The 24,773-nt window shown below is 41.8% G+C and overlaps 3 protein-coding genes across 6 annotated transcripts in view; 1 reads left to right on the forward strand and 2 right to left on the reverse strand.

Annotated features, from left to right (window-relative positions):
* evi5b (ecotropic viral integration site 5b) overlaps positions 1 to 8,875 on the reverse strand; it is a 35,833-nt gene extending 26,958 nt beyond the window's left edge. For 3 of the 4 annotated variants that reach the window (XM_041934554.1, XM_041934553.1, XM_041934551.1), the window contains exon 1: positions 6,845 to 7,065. The gene's annotated coding sequence lies outside the window, so the exon portion shown is untranslated. Of the gene's footprint in view, positions 1 to 6,844; positions 7,066 to 8,553 lie in introns of those variants that run through there. The other variant, XM_041934552.1, reaches the window with a different exon arrangement.
* Positions 8,876 to 11,457: 2,582 nt separating this feature from the next.
* LOC121605047 (60S ribosomal protein L5) lies at positions 11,458 to 16,380 on the forward strand. Its single transcript, XM_041934782.1, has 8 exons — positions 11,458 to 11,538; positions 12,031 to 12,100; positions 12,180 to 12,295; positions 12,649 to 12,783; positions 13,034 to 13,236; positions 15,011 to 15,188; positions 16,023 to 16,111; positions 16,232 to 16,380. The coding sequence occupies exons 1-8, from the start codon at positions 11,536 to 11,538 to the stop codon at positions 16,329 to 16,331; spliced, it is 894 nt and encodes a 297-aa protein (XP_041790716.1). The 5' UTR covers positions 11,458 to 11,535; the 3' UTR covers positions 16,332 to 16,380.
* A 289-nt stretch (positions 16,381 to 16,669) lies between these two features.
* LOC121605639 (divergent protein kinase domain 1A-like) lies at positions 16,670 to 24,773 on the reverse strand. Its single transcript, XM_041935637.1, has 5 exons — positions 24,538 to 24,773; positions 18,335 to 18,469; positions 18,117 to 18,224; positions 17,855 to 18,031; positions 16,670 to 17,752 (listed from the first exon to the last, which is right to left on the reverse strand). The coding sequence occupies exons 1-5, from the start codon at positions 24,589 to 24,591 to the stop codon at positions 16,940 to 16,942; spliced, it is 1,287 nt and encodes a 428-aa protein (XP_041791571.1). The 5' UTR covers positions 24,592 to 24,773; the 3' UTR covers positions 16,670 to 16,939.

Here is a 24,773-nt window from a genome sequence, read left to right on the forward strand (position 1 = left end):
GTTTTGTTGGAGCTGCACTGCTTGCACAGGGCCAGCAGTCAGTATCTGCTGGATCGATGCAGTTGCTAAATTTTCAAACTTTACTTTTACTTTTTATTGTTTTTTGATTTTGCATGTAAACAGACAAACATTCAAACAATCAACATGAAGACCTATAGGTGAGTACAGAAGTACTGAGGAGAAAATAAAAACATACACAAGTGGACTAGTAATCACCTCCAGTTAAGAGAAGATAGGTAATCTGATCGTACAGTCTGAAATTACCTGAAATCTGGTTTTATGGTTGAGACAAAAGCACACCATTTTTGCCAATTATCAATTAATGCCTCTTTTTGTGAATAATTTATCTTTTATTATGTCAATTCTTTAAAAAAAAAAGAAGAAGCTCTATGCTGGACACGTTTCTTCACTGTCTGTCACAGTTCTGTTTTATTAGAGACACCACGATGCACCCCATTACGTTTTCATGGTATCCTGCTGACAACAGACAAAGATGACCACCAAGCACAACCACAATTCCAAAAATAAAGTTGGGACGCTGTATAAGACATAAAGAAAACGAACGCAATCATTTTGCAAATGAGTTGTGTTTACCAACAAGTTTCACGAAGCGTTACTGATCTCATGTGGTAACATCCTTTATACAATCATGTGTGGATGCCCCTTTCAGATGCAGTCATGATACTATCACCTGTTATCAGTGACCCAGTTGACCCGTGGAATGATCCAAACAGGTGTTTCTGGAGCAACCAATGAAGCTAATGAGGTCAAACATGAAATATTCTGTCTATGTACTATTTTCAAATGAGTATATTTCAAAAAAGGATTAACAAATGACCACAATCTGATTTATTTATGTTTTACACAACGTCCCAACTTTTTTGGAACCAGGGTTGTACTTCAGCGCACAGCGATGGCCCGTCTACAAAAAGAGAGACTACAAAGAAAATTTGATGCAGGTACTCATCTATACTTCCTACCTGCTATTCCAAATAATCCAAAACCATTGGCTTTCAGCTGCTGACATACTCCATGAGGAAATCCAGTATGAACTCATGAAGAGAACACCACTAAAAGAACAATCTATTAACCTGAAACGTCACTAACAGCTTCTGTCCTGAAGGCAATCCACTCGTCTGAACCTTCGACCGATCTAATGACACGCTGCCCCGTAGTCATACGCTGATCATACTGTCAGGAGGGGTCAAAGTGCTCCACAAACGACACGGCTTCTTTAAGTCTCCTGCTGAAATCATTGTACAACAGGAAGTGAACCGCTGCACTCAGCAAAAAAAAGAGAAAAACCTTTCTGAAATTCACCTGAGATAAAAACAGAACGTGCATTTGGTTTAACCCTGGCAGGAAGTCTGGATACTGCTAGCAGGCAGGAAACCGTCTCATGCATTTTAGTCTTTAAAAAATGATGAGTCATATCTATGTGAGTATCAGGTCTGCAAAGGGCTAAACACATAAAGGAGAAGGAGAGAAAAACAAAGGAGGTGGAGGAGAAGATTGTGGTAAGTGTGGCGGTGATGGGAATGTGCTACAGCACAAACTGTCACGTAAGCTTTTCTTATCCTCCTGTACACAGACACACAGCAACTTCAATTCAACTTTACAGTTGATGGCCTTTAGATACAACATTGTTCTGAAATAATACGAGCTTTCGTTTTATTCTAGTTTATATGATGAACATTAGGTCAAGGGCAGATATATTTTTGTCTTTATACTGCAGGGCTTTAACTTCAAAGCATTCAAACGTGACACAGACTTCCAAAAAATAAAGCATGTCAGCAACTCTCCTCAAGCCAAAAAGCTAGGAAATCAAGCGTTAGAATTAAACAAATATAGTCTAGTGGGCGTCCTGGTGGACCAGTGATTCTAACTCTTGTAAGATAAACACAGCGTCACAGGTTTAATTCCAGTCGGGGATCTCTCGCCCCACATTTCTTGTCTGCATCTTCACTGTGATACATCTACTGTAATAAAGGCCCAAAAGTATTAGGAAATGATCAATTCTGAATATACTGTTGTGCAAATCTAAAGTGAAAGAAGTTTGAAGATATGCAGCATTCTACCTCAGGAGCCTCTCAGGAACTGCCTGTGCCAAATCTATTCTGAAAGGGAGAGAGAAACAGGAAGTTGGTGCACCAAATTTTTACTGTTTTCATAACAACACCCTGTTCCTGAGCTGCCACTGTGGGGGGGCACATCGACCGGCCTCCGTCAACAATATGGCATTACAGCTAAACTAACAGATCCTACAGGCCGGCAGCGTTAAATCCCCATGGACGGATGACACCGTGACTCCTGATCTATAGAAGGCAACACTCACCTTGTAACAAAAACATGATGCAAGTCAATAGTTAACATGTAGATTTAGTTAAAAATAAAAACACCTTTTCCAATTTCAATCACTCCCTTTCTCAGTTATCTATTTATATATATTTATATATATTTATATTTTAATATATCAAGAATTCAAAAGAAGACAAGGCAGTGAGCATTTGGCTGGACACACGAACAGCACACATCACTGTCATTTCTGAAAAATGTACAATAATTACTAAATTTAGACAATTGACAGAGTGATTTAGTCTGAGTCTGCAGGTTGCCTTTAACCACTCAGACTGTCATTAAGAACAAATGACAGGGTCCACAGACGTATCCTTATCATGCACAGAACAACGGTTGTGTGCAGTGCAAACTGTCTCAGAGGACGATCGGCAAATTTTCCGACTTCAACAGCAGAAAAGTAAAAGCGTCCAGCCCAACTGAATGAGTTTATATTGGAAGAATTAACAGAATCACACCGTGATTAAATTCACCTGAATAGCACAATAAATATAAGACAACTAATCCTTCTTACAGCCACATTAATCCAATTATAGATATCTGCAATTTACTCAATTATTACATTTTGAAAGGCTATCATAAATTCATAACAGGCTTTGAGAACAGAATCAGCGATGTTGCTAGTTTGGAAGTTAACAAAAACTGGTAACCCTGAAAAACTGCACTCTGCACTCCCCAGTTTGTATCTTATATGAGCATTTCTTTTCACCCGACCCCACTCTTCTTCTGTCACCACAGAGCGAGGCTAGCATTGTGTCTGCGCTCTCTCTTTGAAAGTGAAGAAGAGACTGTAAGAGGATGAGGTTTCTTCACACACTGGCTCCCATAGTGGAGGGTGGAGGAGACTGTTTTTGCACTGATGAGTGATTTATTATACTGAGACTGAATTTCCCCGGCTGGGGATTAATAAAGTCTTATCTTATCTTAAAAGAATACCATGAAACACAATATGGATCCAAGTGAAGTTAGGCCTGGAGCCTGCCTTGCTTATGTGTCTCTTACAGGTCTGATTAAGGATGGACCTCATTAATGATGAACCTTACTAGTTGATTTGACTTGAAAAAAAACGAGTCCCTGTGTGCCTTCATGCAGTTTTTTAAGCAGACTAAACAAGCCATCTGAATACTTTATTCAGGGAGCAAAATTCGAGCAGACGTACACTTAATCAACTCAGCCAGACTCAGAACAGGGGAAGGCCATGCTTTGAGAGATGCCAACGTCCAGGTGGCCTTTGAAGACATTCCTGCAAGCAAGCCCAGCCAACTGAAGCAAGGCTTCCCTATAAATCCTGGATCCACAGATTGTTTCTGCTTTTGTTTGCCAAAGAACTCAAAAGGGGCCCTGAGATGCAGCGCGCATAGCTAATGAAACCCACAGCAAGGCAAGAAGAAAGCCCCAGCGAAACTACTTCAAGACGATTGGGGAACTGAGAAAGACCAAAGGCAGAGCTGAGAAGCATTTCCTTTCTCCTGATTCAAAATGCACAAAACCCCTACAGATACTGCACAGTGCTGCAGAACAGACCCGGCAAAAAAGCAAGGACAAATGCAACATTACAAAATGCAGTTTACAAGGTTTTTATATCCATCCTCTTTCAACACATGCCATTTCTAGCCAGTACAAAATTGTCTGGCCCAGCAGGAGAGCATGGCTATCTTCAGGGAAAAAAAGCCATCCATGAGCTGTGTGAGGGTATTAAAACACAGGCTGGACTTACAATAACACACTCGCACTGAGATAGAAAAGCCTTTCACTTCACACACAGAGGGAAGCTCAGACTTTCCCAGTGTACAATCAGCATTTCAATGGTCTTACTGAAGGCTATTCTTCGTTATGCAGCCACATAATGAGAGCTACAACTACCGGCTAATATTTTACACTTGGCCTGCAAAAAACTGCACTTTAAAAAGTGGCCTTGTAGTAGTGTAGGAAATGAAAAGTTTCAAGCAGTATCAACAGCAAATCAACAAGCCTTGGCTTGGTTTATTCTTTGGGGATGACAGCAATATTTAATCAAAAACAGCAACCACAAAGCAGTCTGTGAAGTGTGTGTAAATCTATTGTCCACATCAGTGACTGGCATGATCTGCAAGAGACTACTCCTAGATCTGTGCGTTATGCCCCCTCATGTTGTCTCACTTGAACAGCTCACTTCTTCCACCTGCACTTCGTTTGACAAATGTCACTCAACCATTTCTTCTCCCTTTACTTTCAATCCATTCTCACTGTAACTTTTGAAGCATGTGCTAATTCCCATATAATACAAATGAAAAGTGGATATAAAGCACAAAACAAACACATGCATAACTTCTGCTCCATTCTTAGTCCCAAAAGATGTTACTTTAACTGCCAAAAGAACTGTATGTTCCCTTCTTCTATACTGTGGCCGGGGATCAGAGTAAAACTTCTGAAGCTTTTAGTCATAAATGCAACAAGTACCAACAAGTGTATCCTCAAACTCTGACATGGCCATCTCTGGTCTCGTGGATAAGTCTTTCTAACAGAAAAGTGCAGAGCTGTTCAGTGTTAATTACAGAAGCATCTGGTAATGACCACCCAGGACACTAATTTTACACTTAAAGGGATAGTTCAGTTTTTTTAAGTGGGGTTGCATGAGGTACGAATCTATAGTCAGTGTATGACCTACAGTACATGGCAGTCTGAATGCAGCACGAGTAGCGATGTAGGAAGCTAAGCAATGTACTGCTGAGGACGCAGCAGCAGCAGCAAAATGCATTTTAGCTGCTTAAAAAAGGCCAATGTAAAATAAAAAAAAAAAATCAACATCAATTTAAATGTAGGCTATATTTAGTATATTTTCAACGCTTTCTGTCATACAGCCCCTTCCTATGAAAGATTCAGATTCACCAAAGTCACATTGAGGCAGTGATAGACCAGCAACTCCTGTGTTCTGCAAGGAAAAATTACTGTTTTTGTTAAAGGAGTCTGGTGGCTTTAGATACAGCGATATAACAGCTTCAGTTTCAGCTTCAGGAAGATAAAGTGGTGAAAATATTCTACACACAGCGTACACATGACAGTGTGTAAGATTCAGAGGGACCCTATGAAATACAATATTCAAAGTTATGTTTTTATTAGTGTTCAGTGACGTGAAAATAAGAATTGCTGGGTTTTTGTTACCTTAGAATGAGCTCTTTACATCTAAAGAGGGAGGAAGCCTTCTTCCACAGAGTCTGCCATGTTTCTACAGCAGCCCAGAAAGGACAAAACAAACACTGGTTCCACAGAGGAACTTTCGCATTTATAGCCACCACCCTAGTGGAGAGTGAGGCAAGAGGAATTCATTTGGTTGCAATCTGCAACCTCACCACTAGATGCCACTAAATCCTGCACAATGGACCTTTTTTTTTTAGGTGGCTAAAATATATTTTGCTGCTGCCTCATCCTCAGCAGTACACTGCTTAGCTTCCGACACCGCTACTCATGCTGCTTCTCCAACAGGGGGCATGCAGACCTCCATCTACTGTAGGTGACACACTGACTGTGGATAAGTACCACATACAACCCCACTTCAAATAATCTGAAAGATCCTTTTAAGTCACTATCATAGAAGTGTCACTAAACCTGATAATTTAAGCACTGTGACTGAATTCTGAAGACAGAAATTCATGTTCTATCTGACATCATCCAGGTCTGATTAGAGCCATTACCTGACAGAGGTTCACTGAAACTGAATACACTTAATCAAATGATGAGCAAAATGTAGGAGTACAAGCACTTTACTTCATTTCCATTTGATGAGAATTAATACTTTACCAACGACTTTTTTTTCCCACTCCCATTCCTCACAATGATGAATGGATTACATGTAAAGCAGTATTACTCAAATCATGTTGCTGCTGCTCTGCTTCGACTATTAACAGCCCACATTTTTGCCACGAATGCTATCCTGACTTGCACACAGCCGATGTCACCTCTGAGCAGTTTAAATCTTTTGCTTCGGCTACACATCCATCATGTTGTCACATATCAGAGACATTTCGGTTTACAGGCAGTAACTTCAGCAGAGGACCGATGCGTTAGACGCGGACAAGTCTGTTCCTTTTATGGCTCGCTGCTGGAGTGGGCTGAAATGGAGATCTAGCATCAAATGCAACAGCATGCAGGGTCTTTCTTACAGAAAGCTCCAACGTTGACGAGCTCGGCGAGGCTACGGTAGCGTCGCATAGTTACATCTTTTGACTAAATCGACATTTTGTTTCCAGGCGATAGCTGGAGTCCTTACTGAGCCAATTAAAGAAGTACTTTTACAACTGTTAACATTCGGTGACAGCACTGACAAGCAGTGATAAAAGCTAACGCTACGACTCGCCAAATGCAAAAGTTCAGTATTGACACCATCAGCTTTAAAAACGTAATGTTGTGCCATTCACTGGAACGGACAGCGATAATTAGCAGTCGTTTTATGAGTTAAGTGTTCGTTGCAGTAATTAGACGGAGCCCGAAAAAAAACAAGGACATCCTTTACCTTGAAGCGTTTTTAACCAGCGGCAGCAAACGTCGTCTGCTTCCCATGCACGAAAGTACAGTCCTACTACTATAAGAAAAAGACTGGTTTTCAAACACTTCATCCGAATACATTAGCTATATTTTCCAAGTTAGCACAGCTAGGTTTCCACTTGAAAGCTAGCCAGCGTTAACTTAGCTAGTTTCCATTGAGCGCTCGGTCCAGCCCATGCAGCCGTATAATACGTGTACACAAACGTCTGCGGAGCTCAGACAGACGGCGGCGGCCTAACAAATGTTTACATCGCACGGAGCATGCGCCAACAGATCAACGCTGGCACGACACTGCCACCGCGTGTTTGTAATGTGAAACTGCACCTCACAGACCGGTCACCATTTTCATTCAAAGAAATACTGCAATAATAAGTAGTTTGTTTGTAGGAATGAAGCTCAAAACAATGGATGATTAAGCCATGAAGCATAAATAAAACAGGATAACACGTAAAAACAATGGGTAAATTAAAATACAGCAGTGCAAGACTTCGGTGCAATGTCGTAATAAAGTATAGTGTAACGCTAAATGTAAGAATAAAATTAAACCTAAAAATTAAAAGCAAAAATTACAAGAAATCCTTTCAATACAAATATCTAAAAAAGTGATTTAAAAGAAGATGCTGAGGAAGCAGGTTTTTAAATGTGAGCTGGGAAAAGTCAGCAGGTTCCTGTCTGAGCATCTCAGGCTGTACACTGCGTTTCCAAATAAACAAAAAAGGTGTTAGGGTCAAGAGTGGAGTAGAAGATCCTTTTCAAGCAGAAGTGCAATTAGTTATCTCAAATCATCCTTGTTGCAAACAAACTTCGCAAGCACACAATAGCTGGCTGCTCTAACGCTGTATATTAGTAATGTAATGTACTGACCTACAGCATCACTGCAGGCTAATATTTGTCTTATTTCTTATTTGGTACTACTTGAGAATCAGAATCAATCTACTTTATTGGTCGAGTATGTGTACACATACAAGGAAATAGTGTATTCACACAGACATAGACATACAGCTAAGAACAAAGGCAACAAAAGCTGCACAAATAATGGAGAGGAATGGTAGAGAATAAAGAACAGTTAAGACTGGAAAGTACACCAGGTGATAATGATGGGTGCCAACAACCAACAATATGACGTCTACATACAATTCAATATTCAGGAGTATTGTACTATAAAAAATTCTGCTTTAGTCAAAGGAGATTTATTGGTATTAAAATGTACTTTTGCCAAAAAATGACACGTCGTTAGGTTTATTAAAGGGATGACATCAGGTAAATGGATAATAATTCAACTTTACATGGATACACGTATTTAAAAGTATTGTAAATCCCTTATCTATTCAGACGTTTTGCACTTTTTTCACGTTTGTTACGTTTTAAAAGCTCATTTCAAAATCTTGCTTACCTCAGTCCGCTGTGCTCATTCTACTAAAGTGCCACAGAACAGGAGGAAGACAATAAGATTTAACTTGTTCAGGAAAGAGGAGGCAAGATAAGGGAGCATCTTAGACTCAGCTCAATGAATGCTATTCATTCTTTCACCAACTATGTGACTGCCTGTCACCTCACTTTGAGACTGTTTGTCAGAGACATTAACAAGTCAACATTATGAGTGCTTAAGCTTCCTGTAGCTCTACATGTGTAGTGTGTAGTGCTCATCTAATCAGTATTCGATCCTCAGTAACTTACCTGAAGTTCATTGCTGAGAGAAATCGTATTTCCGTTTGAGTAGACCTGAGGTTGTAACACTGCTGTCTCAGCGCTCTCTCAGTTAAAGCGTGTTGTCTTCATTGTAGAATCACAAAATACCATTAATCCATTTATGAAAACTCTATTCTCACTTTTCGTCTTCACAAAACAAAACTATAACCCTAAATAAATATATAACAATAAATAAGGTTAAATGTTCTACAATGAACTAGAAACTGACCAGAAGCAGCACGGCTACCTCTGACAGGTTCACACACCTGGCTTACACTGAGCGAGAGTAGTCAATAGAAACCCATGAAGTGACCACATCAGGGAAAAGGCGCTCTGATGAAAATGTGACTAAGCAGACGGCGTTGATTCACATACCAAACAGCCATAAAACCTACTCTTCAGGTTTTACATGGGAGCCGTGACGCACACCTTTTGTTGTTTGTTGAACACTCCTCTGCTCACACGTAGCTGAAAGACAGCTGACGTTGTGGGCTGGACTCAGAAACACCATGGAGACTGTGCCCCCCCCCTCAGCCTGATACGCTGTCACACCAATCACACCTCAGTCTGTCAGACAGAAAGAACTGGATGGCTATGGACACCGTGAAGTTGTAATTTCAGGTGATGTGGTAGTTTGTGATGAACTTGCGTCAGTCAGGCCCTAAAAGAAGAAAATGGAACAGAAATAACAAAGAATAAAGTCACAAGTTCACTTTTTAGGAATTATTCCACGTTAATGATCTGTTACAGTAGATGTGTGTTGGGAGATCTAGCAAAGGCCAAAATCACTATGTGCCCATTAGGTATAGACTTCACTTCATATTACTCAGGTATGCTGGTGTTGTTTGCAGTCACAGACGTCTCCAGACACATTCGACTGTATGATTCCTTCTGATTTATGGCTAAATACTCAGCTCAACTAGAGCTACATACTGGAATGCTGGATTTCTGGGTAAATAATACCTGACTGAGCATTTATTGTTGTCCGGTCTCCACTTTTATCTGTTTGGGAATCATGGGGGCAGATGCACCATTCTGTGTTTGACCATATTTCTACGTTCATTTCATGGGACTTGAAAGAGTGAAAGAAAAACAGAGATGGCAGATTTTTGTTTCTTCGTGAGTTCTTTTGCGCGAACAGATAAACAAGCCAACACCAGTTTGATCAATCGTAAAAATAAAAAAAAGAAGCATGATTTAGAACAATTATCTAAAATGCAGATGTTTGTTTTTTTTGCAAATGAACTCTTCCTATAATCCTTGCTACATTCCTGCTTTGGAAGGGTGAATTCACCCAAATGACAAAATGTTTTCCCACTTATCATCATTAATATCTGACCTGCAGCTGGTTTTATTTGCAAAGGTTTTGAGATTGCACACTGAGGCCTGCCTCCACCGTGTTTCAATGGAGGTGAACAGAATTTCTTTGTGGTGCTCACAGGAGTGTAAATTTGCATTGACCTGAACAGCATGTTCTCAGTCATCATCACCAAGACAATGCACAGACCTTGCTGTTGACAATATACTACATTTTATCCTCAGAAGACAATAATTCCTGGTGTTGACAGTTATGTCAGTGGAGTATTCTTAGCAACAAGGCTATTTTTCAATGCTGTGGATGCGACATATGAAATTCCATTCATCTCCTTTGTACTGTGGTAACGTCAGAAGACTTAGATATCATCTGTAAACACAGCCAGTGAAACCATCTGCCAGATAGCGCAATTAGTAGGTAAGAAAATCATTTTTTTGGGAAAACAACTATTTGTCCAGCTAAGGTTTAGCATGTTAATTTCTGATTGATGCCATAGACGTGATTGCTGGAAGCTGAAAGCCAGTGTGTGGAAGAGCTGCAAAGGAAGGAGCAGCAGAAGGAATGTGGACAGCTGGAATTGTCTGTGTTACAAGTTTTTTGGAAGAAAACGAAAGAAGTTAGCAAGAAAACATTGAATTATGTTTGGGAATATGTTCATGTATGTACTGTGAGAGCAAATTAATTTGTCAGCTGTCACAGATTTGATATACTGTTTATATAATGGTAATGTTTCAAACCAATGATTGGGAAAGTTTGATGGCAACATACATTTTTTATATATTTGCAACAATGTCAGGTTTTTCATTTGTTGGAGCAGCCAGATTACAGACATTGCTCATTTTTATTATTTACACTTGCACTTTTCCTCCTGTGACATGCCAAAATGTATCATGAAAAAGGTCTAATGTTCAGAACTCAGAGTAAAGCTTCTGTCGCTGCATTCCTTTCCGTGTTCAAAGGTTAAAAGCAGGTTAAAAAGCATCTTCATTTTTGTTTTGAAAGAGGAACTTGGTGTCAGGCAGCAATGGAGGGAATGTGAGATCTGGAAAGAGCTCCCTATATGTTTTGAGGACTATAAATGAAAAACTATGCTCATTATAATGCAGTAACATGGAATTTTAGAATCTGAAAGAAAATTCAATCAAACTTAGAAAGTAGAATTTATGAGCTATGGAAAAAATATTGGAAAATCTGAGATAAAAGTACCGAATGGTAGTAACCAGTTTAAAGTTTGAATGAATTTATCAGTTAGGCCAAGATGGCTGTTTCTTGTCTTCAACCACACTCAAAAGCTCCCCACACACGGTCCATTATTTCTACATGGAAAAGTTCACAAACCTTGAATATTTTACAACATAATGGAGTTGAACATGACTTTAAAATGTTAATATAGGGCTAAAATGAGAGACCTTGACGAGATTTGAATCTCAACAAGAATTTTAAAAGAAAGAGTGCAGTTATTCCCGTAATGGCCGCCCCAGCCCGGTAGAGGGCAGAGCGGTGAATTCTCTGCAGCATGGCGTCTCTGGGGCTCATCCTGTGACACGGTATTTACGGCGCATGCGCACGGCAATCTTCCTTTTTCCAGTGCAGCGGAGTCAAGCCCCAGTCTTTGGCTCCGGGCTCCTTCATAAGGAGACAAAAAGACTGCAAAAATGGTTTGTAAATCGTCCCAATATGTACCTACGTGCATACTTAAGACATCCATGTTGTGCTGTGTGGTGTCAGACGTTTAAAAACATGCTGCTGATGTTCAGATGAAGTTAGATTAAGTCCGGCTAACGCTTACCCGGGTCTGCTTAAACGTGGCCTAATGGCTGCCCTCACAAACTCACTACTTCCTTTTCCTTGTGGATTGCTTTATTGTGATATGTTCATTATTATGTGACCTATGAGATCGTGAGTTCACATCCCCTGAATTTTCCATCTTACACAGTTTACTATTAGCCTGTTAGCGTGTCGTCAAACCTGCCTAGCCATCATGCTAACTCCTCGATCGATTCCATTGGTCCAGCTTGCTAATGTTAGCCGGGTGACAGTGACAGCCCTACTACTGTGGACACAGCAACACACTAAACTAACGCGGGGTTTTCTTTTGTTATGTTGACTCATTAGTCCCTAAATTTAAGTCGGTGCATGCTGTCTTGCAGGGTTTTGTTAAAGTGGTGAAGAACAAGGCCTACTTCAAGAGGTATCAGGTCAAATTCAGGAGGAGGAGAGGTGAGGCACACTGTTCCAGTCGTCTTTCTCATGTCATGTTTAAGTGTTTTTAAGTGATTGAAGTGTGTGTTCCTTCCAGAGGGAAAGACTGACTTCTTTGCTCGTAAGCGCCTGGTCGTACAAGATAAGAACAAGTACAACACACCCAAGTACCGGATGATTGTCCGTTTCTCTAACAGGGACATCGTCTGCCAGGTGAGCATACATTGAGATCACCCTCTATTCATCCAAAAGGATGCGACCTAGTTTCTCACCTTTCAACATGCTTCTATGGTCTGTGATACTCCAGTACCAACCTCATTAAGATTATTCTGTTAAAGATTATAATTAGCTTGTTCTGACTTAAACTTAAAATAATCATGGTCATATCAAGCTGCGGACTTTCCAAGTTTTGGACGTTTTCATATGGTCAAATGGAGTTCTGCAAAATGACTGATCAATCTGAGCTGCTTTTAAGTAATGGAAATATTGTCTCTGCAGCACAATGTCAAATCCATGCCAAGTCAGTGATAAATGTGCAGTAAGTTCATGTTGTGATTACGTTGCAGATCGCCTATGCAAAGATTGAGGGTGATATGATCGTGTGTGCCGCCTACTCACACGAGCTGCCAAAATACGGAGTCTCCGTGGGCTTGACGAACTACGCAGCAGCCTACTGCACTGGTCTGCTGCTGGCCCGCAGAGTACGTATGAATGTGGTTGTTGATACTGGTCCCTATTGAACCTGTCCCGAGTGTGAAGAGTTGATGGTGAATGCCTTGTGTGTAACCCAGGTGAACCTTTTCAGGATGATGCTCAACAGTAATTGGTTCATTTAGATGTCAAGTAATTGCCACAGAAAAAGAAAATTTGGTTTGCATAGGTAGAGTTATGGAAACACAATAAAACTTGGCTGCTGAACCAGGTGTCTGAATCTTAAAAATGTGTCCTCAGCTGCTGAACAAGTTTGGCCTGGATAAGGTGTACGAAGGCCAGGTGGAGGTGACAGGCGATGAGTTCAACGTGGAGAGCATTGATGGTCAGCCAGGCGCTTTCACCTGCTACTTGGATGCTGGGCTTGCGAGAACCACCACAGGCAACAAGGTGTTCGGTGCCCTGAAGGGAGCTGTGGATGGAGGCCTGTCCATCCCACACAGGTAAACTGTCACACACCTTGGATTTGATGAAATGCTGTTTGGTGACATGAGCTATGTGAGGGGGGAAAATGATGTTTTGTTCCGAAGTGAGTTTTGCATCATTTGGTAGGAATGATGCTCATCTTTTTAAAGTGACTCCTTGAATGAATTGTTGGTAAGGCTGAAAACCTAAACATTTCTAGAACTTAACTGAACTAAAGCTTGTAAATGATAATTAGTGTTCTTAGAGCATCTTTTTCTTGGTGTCTCTTGTGTTTTTTGTGTATTTTTCCACTGCAGATATTTTCACATCTCACAACAGGAAGACCACAGAGGTTACTAATAAAATTAATGGCGGCTACATTCCACTTGAATTGAACGTAGCCATCCTTAATGTTATTAGTACAGCTGTGCTTTTTCCTACTATGATAGTCAAATTGCAGGCTGTCTGTTGATAAGCTTGTTTTCCTCATCAGTGAAATGGATTTTTTCTAATTGGCACTCAAAGGCTCTTAAGTTGAAGTGTGCAGGCGACCCGTCATTACTGAACTCACACTATCACTGAAAGTGAGGTTTGCTATTAGAACTGTAGCATGATGAATGCACTTTTCAAAAGAAACCGTTCAGTTGTGTTTGCGCTATCATCAGTCAAGGTGTGATGTGAATGTAATGCAAGGTATGTGCTCTGTCCGATATTGAGCTATGATCGTTTTCATCTCACCTGCCAGTTGCTTAAACACTGATTTTTTTTCCTGAAAAATGCTTGAAATTAGTTGTCCATTAGCTCATATCTCATTCAAACAGACAGCTATGGGGTCACAACCACAGCGACAGTGTCTTAATTGGTAAATGTGGCATCCAACCCCCCTCCTGACCACTGTCAAGCAGTGCCGGTCACACTGCGTGAACAGGAATTGCTATTACAGTTGGAAATTATTTGATACTGGTGTCTAAAAAAAGTCATGAGATATATGAGTGAGTCCAGAGCAGTTTGAATGCTCAGGCTGAAAGCTACCTGTTGAATTGCTTGTCACGTAAAAAGGGCTTTAAATTCTGGATTCATCAGCTGCTACATCCTGTCAGGTGTGTCCTGGAGCAATGACAAAGCAAATTTAATCAGTTTTTTTTTTTTTTTTTTTTTAAATGCAAAGCTTGCCATGTTTTCCACATCTGTTGGAACCTATATGTGCAGTTTACTGTGAATAAAACATCAGGTGATACACTTTAACACTCACTCGTCAAACACAGGTCTGATTTGAATACTAGCAAAACTGAGAAGACCTTCAAAAAGTGAATCTGCTCGAGGATGCAGAGTATAAAATGGCAAGGAAACGATACTAAAACGTGCTTTCTCTCAGTTGTTTCCGGGTACACCTCAGTGAACTGAATGCAAATCATTTGGTTATAAAAGATCAGTATAGCTATGTTCAGTTTTCAGTAATTCAAAGCTGTTTCCAGATAACCTTTAAGTGCATTCTGCACCTCCAGTACATGACGCATTTCAGTTCCTCTGTACTGCAAGGAAGTCGTGCGGTTCATCTGGATAGTGAGTTTGTATTCTCAGCCAGGTTTAAATGTAGTCTGCACAGTTTGCTTGCATTCATGAGAAAGTAAGTTGAAAACAGCAGCTGGTACATAGATACTGAGATCCAGTCTGCGTGGGCAGAATACAGACAAGAACAACTGAATACCCAGTGTGAATGCAATAAACATGGTGATGCTGCAGTGATACAGGTGTAACTGGGGTACTAGTGGAATTTTTAAAACATTGCTACTTTCACCCCTCCTCCTCCAGCACCAAGCGCTTCCCTGGATACGACCCAGAGAGCAAGGAGTTCAATGCTGAGGTCCACCGCAAGCACATCATGGGCATCAACGTATCTGAGTATATGAGCTACCTGATGGAGGAGGATGAGGAGGCTTACAAGAAGCAGTTCTCCCGTTTCATCAAGAATGGAGTCACCCCTGATTCGGCAAGTCCTCTTTGTGTATTATTAAATTCTTTCCACTCTCACTCCATTATGCAAACAGTAGGCAGGCAGATGTGTTCCTGAGTTGGCTTGTGTTGCAACTGAGCTGGTCAGGGAGATGTATACAATGTGGCAACCAGGACTCCTGAAATTTGATGCCTGTTTGAACCTGTTAGTTCCCGAGGTACAAGCTGTCTCATTAGTGACTGATTTGACACATGGCCAATTGTAATTCCTCGTGAGAAAGAGGTCAGGATCATGAAGCAGTATCCTTTTTAAAAAATCAGATCAATCTGAATTTGGTGCAGTCAGTGCCTGTAATTTATGTTTACTTGTACCCTTTCAAATAACCAGCTTTAATTCAGCCATAGCTCCTGTGTAATTGCGCTGTGGCTCTTTTTGTCCAAGTAACTCATTAAGGAGTTAAAGGCTTGAAAACCTCAATCCCAGTGACAGGAAGAAGTTTATCTTAAATGTTTGCAGTCACATCAGGCTTTGGTAACTTCTGTGCAGGTGTTTGGAGGCCTGATGGACAAACTGATATATAAATCCACTCACCATAGTAATCCATGCTTTATTAATCAGTCGTGGTGCGCCGTGTAATTGTCCTGTTAAAATGAACTGTCAAGTAAATAAACACTAATTTCAGAGGGAGTGTTGTATTAAATATGTCATGACATACAGCTTTGGTGAAACTGATGTGAGAAGGAAAATTACGTAAGACGGTAGAAGCTAAAACAATCTTAAAGCTATGACAAGTGTGTAAGATTTTCATTATTGAACCCAGAAATCTGTGAAATGTACTTTTGGACTTGAGTCTTTGTGTTTATCGTTCAGATTGAGGAAATGTACAAAAAGGCTCATGCTTCCATTCGTGAGAATCCTGTCCATGAAAAGAAGCCTCCCAAAGAAATCAAGAAGAAGAGGTGAGAAAAGTTGACCCCTTAAACCATGACGCTTGTCTTTCTGAAGTCATAACACAGCAACTCTGATGTAAGTCTTCAGAAAAAACTGCACATGCTAATTGTGCTTGTTTTGTGATGTAGGTGGAACCGTGCCAAGCTCTCTCTGGCCCAGAGGAAAGACCGCATTGCCCAGAAGAAGGCCAGCTTCCTCCGGGCTCAGGAACAAGAGGCTTCAGACTGAGGTGTCAGTCTGCTCGACAAAATTTGTTCTAATAAATCTATTGAAAAGAGTTGAATCTTCATGTGTTTTATTTTTTGTCTCACACGACTTCGTGTATCCTTGATTTGCAGTGTCATGAGCCTCATTCCTGTATTTGTATAAGATAGCTTCAATTTAACAACCACTGAATGGTGACATGGATTATATGCTGACTTGCTCGGGATGAACTGTCTCATGCAATGAAAGAATGATTTGTGCAGGCAGTTATCATTTACCTGTGAGTTTAGTCTTAAGGATACCTGCTCTTTGCTACAGATAAAGATGCATCAACAAGTCAAAGTACTCACAAATGACTGGACAGTGCTCTGCTGAGGGTTGAGCAGACGGTTCTTAAATTTATTGATTTGTCACGGTTTCAAAAAAATTGCTCATTTTGCTCCAGTATATGAACGAAGGTTACTGATTACATTTTTTTTAATATGAAAGTGACATTCCTTGACAACTGCTTCAGGATAAAATACATCAGTTATACATGTGAAGTTGAATACAGTGAGAATGGCGCATTTGTTTCCACAGTGAAAAGACGTCCAGTATGTAAAAACTGACAGGAATCGGTCTTTCTGTCTCTATTAGGAGTCTTTAGTATGGGAGATTTTCTTCCATAGCAGAGTCTTGAGATTGTTCAGAATCAGTGAATGCTCAATCTCCATCTGCTCCGCTGAACCTTTCAGTGCGATGCAAGCATACAGCTGCTTCTCAAGCTCCTCTCTCACGTCAGACGGGGCACCTCTCAGAATATAGTCCTTCAGTACCTCGCAGGCTTTGGCTAAGTTGGGCCTGGTGACCTCGGGTGTGCAGCGGTGCTTGGTGAGGTCACAGGAAGTGAGGCAGTCTGACCCGTAAAGACAGTCCTCGTCCACGTCGCATCGCTGCTGCCTTATGCCTTCTTGGAAGATGGCCTCAGGAACAATGTAGCGTGCATCCATCACCTTCAGGTCGTGGCGATCGTTGTAGCCGAAACTGGTGGCGCTCACGTCGCACATGAGGAAGCTGCCAAAAGTGCCGTGGAAAACGTCCTCCACCAGCTCCAGCAGTCCGATGGAGATCTTGGCCTTGTGCGGCCAGGAGGGGGTGAACCACTGGTCCATGCTGCGGCGCAGACCGGCAGGAATCCACACCTCGATGATCCAGGGTAGACTGATCCCATACAGTGGAGAATACGGCACCTTCTCCATCACATACAGGTCTCCACAGAAGCCCAGTAACTTGGGCGTGTGCTCCCTGTCCTGCAGGACTAACGCTAACAGGAACTCATTGAGCTGCAGCAGAGCCCAGGTGGAGCGAGACTCGGGCAGTGAGATGTGGCCGTCCTTATTAGCATCTGTTATAGACAATACTTGTGTTGCCAGGTCTGCGAGGTTGGCCTGATCCCCCACTTTAGCCTGTAAAGAAAGGAAAAAAACCTTTTAAGACAAACGAAGGCTTTGAAGTCTGACTCAGTGCTGCGTTTTAGTGGCTCTGGGGTTTAACGAGGGCTTCATGACCTTTAGGTGGTTGAGGATCATCTCTCTGAATTTTTCCACAGAAGTCCCCTTGGTGGGCTTGTTGAAGGCTGCAGCCTCCTTCCTGGGCTCCATCTCACTTCCCAAATCATAATGAGGGGCCTCCTCCATCTGGCACTTAATGACTCCCTCCAGGTCTCCCCAGCTCCCAGAGTACACCTAAAATAAACACGCTAGGCCTGAGGTACAGCTGAATTAATGACAAGCAGACTGGAGAGGAGTGTTTGATTCAAAAAAGACTGACCTGGCTGTTGGGCTTGGCAGTGAAGCACTTCCCCAGGTAAAGCGTGTCTTTCTCACACAGGCTGCTGCAGGCCGAGCCATCGATGACACCTTTCCTGTACTTGTCACACTGAAAAATAAAATGGAAATATTAGTGAACAGCACAAAGGCACCTGGAATAGGATTGCAGGTGAGAATACAGGACAAGGTCCAGATGGGTTCATGTACTAAAATACTCACTATTGAGTTTTTGCAGTCGTGTCCGCGGCACAGTTCTGTGTAGGACGAGTACTCCACATAAACTATCCAGCTCCCCACGAACACTGCCAGCCACGAGAAGAACAGGTACTTCATATGTAGGTAGGAAAATCTGGCCTGTTGGAAACAGAGTTTAAGATTTAAAAAAAGAAAGAATAAAAGCTCGAAAGTTCCATCAAATTTGTGTTAAAGATTCAATACGCTCATATATCAAAGGTTCAGTGGTATCGTATCAGCGTGCTAAATGGACAACTGCATCAGATTCTTACTCAATAAATTATGTGCAATGCACTCTGTTGTCTATGGAGGTTTCAGTGCATTAAAATGGCCAGGGTGGTCCGAGGTCAGCCTGATAAGATGGATTTTTCAGATGACACACCATAATGGACATTAATGAGAGGATGAGTCATGTTTGTTGCCTGAGGCCAATGTATCAGTCCCTTCTCCCATCTGGAGAGCACACAGCGTGCCCTCGCCACGGAAAGTTTATTTTATTTTTTCTAGCAAAGCAGTGACCTTTGCATTAACCTGAATGTTCTTGGAGGCGATGTGACGTCCCAGATCTGGTGTCCCACACACTTCTAAGATAAACTCACTGCACTAACATTTATTGCGGACAGATTATGACCTTATAAAGTTGCAGTGGCAAAGCTTGCCTATTTACACACCCAGCAGACACAGAGCAACATTAGCATTCATTTACAGTCTTGTTTCTGGCCACCCGACAAATATAAACCCAATATTCACTCTCCTCGTGGCTCCGTTCTGAGCTCAGTCAGTTTCTGGCTCGTTAGCTGCTAAGCGCTTCGTTATGTTCACCAGCTAGTCGCTAACTTTATGCTGCTTTGGTGCTGTGCGGCTGGTGTGCAGAGCTTTTTCACAGCTGCCAGTGACAACAACACGGATGAGAGCGGCGGTGAGGCTGAAACAAAGCAAGACAACGGTCTGGTAGACGATAAAAAAGCTCCAGAGATCTGAGAGGATCTGCAGAGCTGAGGATTCCCTGCGAGGGGCTCCTTTCACATTTCAGCTGTTAATGTAAAAATATCAATTAGTGCAGCTGGAAAGGCCGAAGAAGAAGATGCTGTCACAGATAATAACGCAGTAAATTCTGAAAGACACTGCTGAATGACTCTATTTGCTGACACACAATGAAAATGTGACATCAAAGGAGCTGAAAACAGTTTCATCTGCTCTAAATGACACAATGTGCAGAATACGTCTCATGCGTTTCTTCTGTGGAAGTTTCGGATCATTACTAATAAAACAGAACACAAAGAGCATGCTCTGTCAGCCTAACGAAAAAATATTTTTATAGACAGATTATAAAATGCTAAGAGTCAGTACAGCTTTCTTTTCCACTTACAATAAAGTCACTTGGCCAATGAGTGGAAGTAAGTGGGAAACAAAGGAGCTCCAAACTGAGTTGTATCACAGGGTACATCACTAATGCAATTGCTTCTAAATAGGTGCTCAGTAATTAACAGCTAATGCTGTTTGTGGTCTGGCACATTTCGAGTGACTCCAGACTCATTACCTTGTCTTTTGGTGTTCTTTCTGATTCCCCAGCTGATAAATACAGTCTGCCTGGATCCGTAATGGCATTCCTCCAACTGGGGAACATTAGTGAGAAATAACAGACTTTTTAGCAATCCGACTTTCCCATCTATTAATGATTTTTGCACTCAGTGCTTGACAGTGATGGACTCCCCCGCCTCCACCCTCTGCCCCTTTCACATCCAATTTTCTTTATTGGCATAAGTGTGTGTATCTCCCTCCCCCTTCTTCTTCATTCTCTCTGTAACACTGGGCGCTCTGTCTTCCCCTGAGATAGTTTTGACTCAACTTTACAGTCTAATAGAAACTAGCTGGACGGCCACTCCACTCTTTTCCACATCACTCGGCCTAATAAAAAAAGCAGAAGCACGAGATGTGAGATTTACGTCAACTATTGAAGAGAAGATAGCATTTGTATGTTTGATCATCCGTCCATTTTCTGCTTTTGACGCTGCAGCTTTCAGACTGCCTCTGAATGTCACTCTGTAATCTCATTCCTCTCATGCGGTGGCCTTTAATCTCATGTTCGTCTCTATCATCCTCGTCTTTTGAGGAAAAAGCCTGTCAGTATATTTCATCACCAACAGGACGGCCGCTACCAGTGAGGGCGCAGAGGCCAGTTTACATTCTGCAGTTACAGAAGATTGGATCTGAAGGCTGATTCTGATCTTTCTTTAACTAGATATCTTCACGCCAGCATTGATGGGGGGCAGCATCATAAAGTGCAAACACAACACCGACATATTATTATCATATGAATTTGTTATGGCGAACATGTTAGCAACCAGTTACCAATTTACACACCCAGCAGACATGGAGCAATTATGAATATAAGTCAAATATTCACCATTATTCTCCTGTTAGCTCTGTTTTAGTCTCCTCCATCCAACCATCTAAGTAGTTGGTTAGCTTGTTAGCTGCTAAATGCAGCTAGTCTGTAACTCTGCCATTCTGTGCTGGGTATGTAGTGTACAGTGGGTTCATCTGAGCTTTTTTTTTACTGATAGCAGCAGCCTCCTGTGAGACAACGAGTGGAGACCAAATGAAAACAGTGAAGTTCATAAAACCGAAAGAGTGAGCTGAAAGACAATAAAACGCTGAGAGGAGCAGCGCAGCTGGCTGATCGTTTTCTGTGGGTTCGACACTGCAAGCGACCCCCGCCACGCTTCACATAACAATTTAATCCATTTTACTGAGTAGTTTAGCTTTGAATTGAACTGTTTGGGGTGAGTATAACTAAAGTTAAACATTTTGGGCCTTGAAGGCCTTGAAACGGCATTTAAAGAAAATCTAATCTAACTCATAGACTGTAGAGAAAATGTGATTTAGCACTTAAATTAAAGAACAGAATTAGGAAACATAATAATAGTCAGAAAATATCTATCTATCTATCTATCTATCTATCTATCTATCTATCTATCTATCTATCTATCTAGCTGTCTATATGTATGTATATATTATGCACATACAAACCATCTTACAAACCCACAGAAATAGACAATGATCTAATTAACAACAAGAAGCTATTCAACCCATTCTGTTATATATATATATAAATATATATATGTAAATAGGATTTTTGCTGCTCTATGTATTGATTACTTACAAATCTGACCAGGCAGGTTTTTAACAGCAGTGACCACACAAGTAAGCAGCATGTACCTCCCATTGATTTTTCCGTATGTGAAATGCATCAACAGCACAGGCATTATGGAAATAACACTCTACAGGGAAACCAATGTATGGTTGGTCTAATTGACAGTTTGTGGCTTTCATTTCAACTCTGGCCGGTTCATTTCTATCTCTGGGATTATGTATTGACCCTTTGTGAAGCGAGAGAGTTACACAAACATGGCTAATGAGGCGATATTGATTGTGGCTGCTGTGACAGCTATTAATTAGAGACTGACTGGGAACTGTGGCCATATGCTGAGGTGGGCGGAAAGAAACGATCTGTCATGATCTAGTTGAACTCCTTCCTCTACACCCACCCACAGCCCTGTTGGGGAGCCCGTGTGGTCAAAGCATTTTAACCCTCTGTGAAATTACGTACAAAGAATCAAGCACATACTGTACGGTTACAAGTGCTATCTGATGTTAAACTACTGAGGCAGAGATTAAAGCTCATCAGGAGCAGCACAATACTGTTCTGACACTTGGTTTTTGCAGCCTGCACACTATTCATCCATTATGCATGGTTATAAAGCTATCCCTCAGAGGCTGCTGGTTAATGGGCTGCTGTGCAGAGCCGAGAAAGACATGAAAACAGAGAAACAAAAGATTGAGAGGGCTGGAGGAGTGAGGAGATATTTATGCAGAGTTTGCCTGATATTACTCACAAAATATATAAGCAGGCATACAGCATGTGAATAAAGAGCGGTCCAGATAAGACACTGGGAGGAAGAGACCAGCTAACAGAGCTACGTGCCAGTAGCTGTCCAGCCTCTCCACTTGTCACAGACTCTCTGCAGGAAAAGGATGCCACACTGTCTGCACAAAAACTACAAAGATCTGACTCATCACAGTCCAGACAGCAGGCAAACCCCCACCAACACCAACCCCCCCACACGCACATACAAAGCACGCCTGCTGACTCAATACTGCGACATAAACACATGTGAACACCACTTTATCAGCGGCCTGTCAGGACGCTGTGAATCGAACAGTCTCACATTGAGAGCACGGCGTTCACACACAAACAGGACGCACATAAGCGCAGGCACATCTTATTCCTACAAGGACTGCAGCTTCCTGTCAGGGGAAGCCCCCTCCCATATCTGAACCAACAAGTTAGAGCTGTAACGTGCAAAACATGCAAGGAGGGCTGCTGAAGACTCATCTTCAACATCAATCTGGTCTCATTCGACATCAAACTCAGTTTAGAGGTGGTAGATTGAGGCCTATTAAGACAGCACTGGAATCAGTTAAATTGGATGCAGGCCAAATGGTAGTAATTCTTAACTTCACGCACATCTGTAGCTACAGTGCTCTCTCTCTATCTGTTGTATTGATGTCTGTGATGAGGAATGCATTCCAGTGTTTTTGCTCCATTAATATGCAGACGCAGTTGTAATAAGGCCAACTGAATGTCAACAATTGTGAGTTTGTGTATTTATGAGCAGGAATTAAAGTTAAATATGCTGCACACTCACCTGTAATGAATATATGCTTCACGTTCACTGCACTTCAGAGACATTTATTTACTAGAATCCATAATCTTTCCTTTCTGCTGTTTCTGCTGTTTATGACTTAACAACCCCTCTGCTGCTTTAAATGCAAAATACAGAAGATCAGAATATAAAATGTGATCTGTGACATGAACACAGCACATCTGAGACTTTAAATAGCAAAGAAGATCATGCTCAGTAGATCAGCATCAGCTCGACTGATGGACACTGAAGTGCTTTTTTATAGGCTTTGCCATTAAACAGTGTGTTTGAAGCGTCTCTGCTGTGTGATATCAAAGTAATTATCTTTTTATCACTTGTTATGGAACATAAGCACAAGCACGAGAAGCTCAATCAAACACATTTGTAACTGATTGTGAGATCTCTACTTGATTGTAAAACATAAAGGAAAAAAAACAACATATTTCCAGTTTTTGCATTTCAGCGGAAATAGCTTCTCTCTAAGGATCACTGAATGACACTTCTTAAGTTGTCACTGGGAGGCTGAGGTGGCCTAGAAAACTGAGCGATGCTGGTGGCTGTCCCTCGAGACTGGCTGTTTCTCCTGCTATTCACTGCACTTGACAGTTTTTCTCTCCAACATGCGACGACAAGGGCAGGAAGCAGCAGCAACAGCTGAGATGTTCCACCAGAATTAGTGATGCAAATGTCTGTGCCCCAGAGTCACAGAGACAGATAGACTATTCAGTTAGGATAATCTGATGATGTGAGGCTTTTTGCCATTTCACTCAGGGAATACGTTCAGCTTCACTTTCTACTAATGATTTAACTCTGTGGATCACACATTTGGGTTCCTGAGACCTCCACACGTCCTTGAGGGGCTTTCCCTTCCAGAGTTTAATTTTACTTATGAGGAAAGTCGCTGTGGACCTCACCTAATTTCACTCACATCAAACTGTTACATAATGTTCTTCAACATCTTCCCACATGAGGACGATCAGGGCAAATACACGCTCATGCTTTCATATCAGTTTGCACGTTTGATGATGTTTAATGCAAGTGAATGATGGTAAAGCAGCCCACGACGCACAAGCAAAGCGATGCAACAGGAGAACTCTGCAAACAGTAAATGTCTTATATAATGTAAGGTGATACTAAACTTTTGCAGCCTCACGAACAGCCTCTATGACTGTAGCAGCTATGTATCATGGACGTGGTTGCTACAGCAACGGCGATTGGGAGGATGGTTGATTCCTGTCGAGCCGTCGAGCATCAAGTGACTTTATGATTCACTCTGAAAACCCGACACAGCAGTACCTGCAAATTACCACCAATGAACATGCGATATGAAGGTCAGATGATAAAGAAGAGGCTATAATGATCAGGCGCATCATCGCTTCTGTCTCCGGGTGTGCAGAGATACAGGCTGCACAGACGGAGTCGGGGTAGATTCCCAATTGGACTTGCAACAGAGTGAAGGGGGATCTCCCAGAAGCTTACCTGGATGTACAGAGGCTTTCTGAAGAACCCCCATGGAAACAGATCTCTTGCCATGGCAGATGCAGAACATCTCACAAAAGCTGCTGTAGGAAGAAATTCGGCGCTCACTTCAGACGGTCTCAGGGAACGCCTATCGGGCTCAGCCTGGACTCCTTCCCAATGTAAACCATCCCTGACTGTGTCGGCGGCGCCGTCAAAGTGCGCTCGGATGCGGCGAGGCGGCAGACTGAGCTGCG

Source organism: Chelmon rostratus, chromosome 4 (assembly GCF_017976325.1).
Source record: "Chelmon rostratus isolate fCheRos1 chromosome 4, fCheRos1.pri, whole genome shotgun sequence".
NCBI lineage: Eukaryota > Metazoa > Chordata > Actinopteri > Chaetodontiformes > Chaetodontidae > Chelmon > Chelmon rostratus.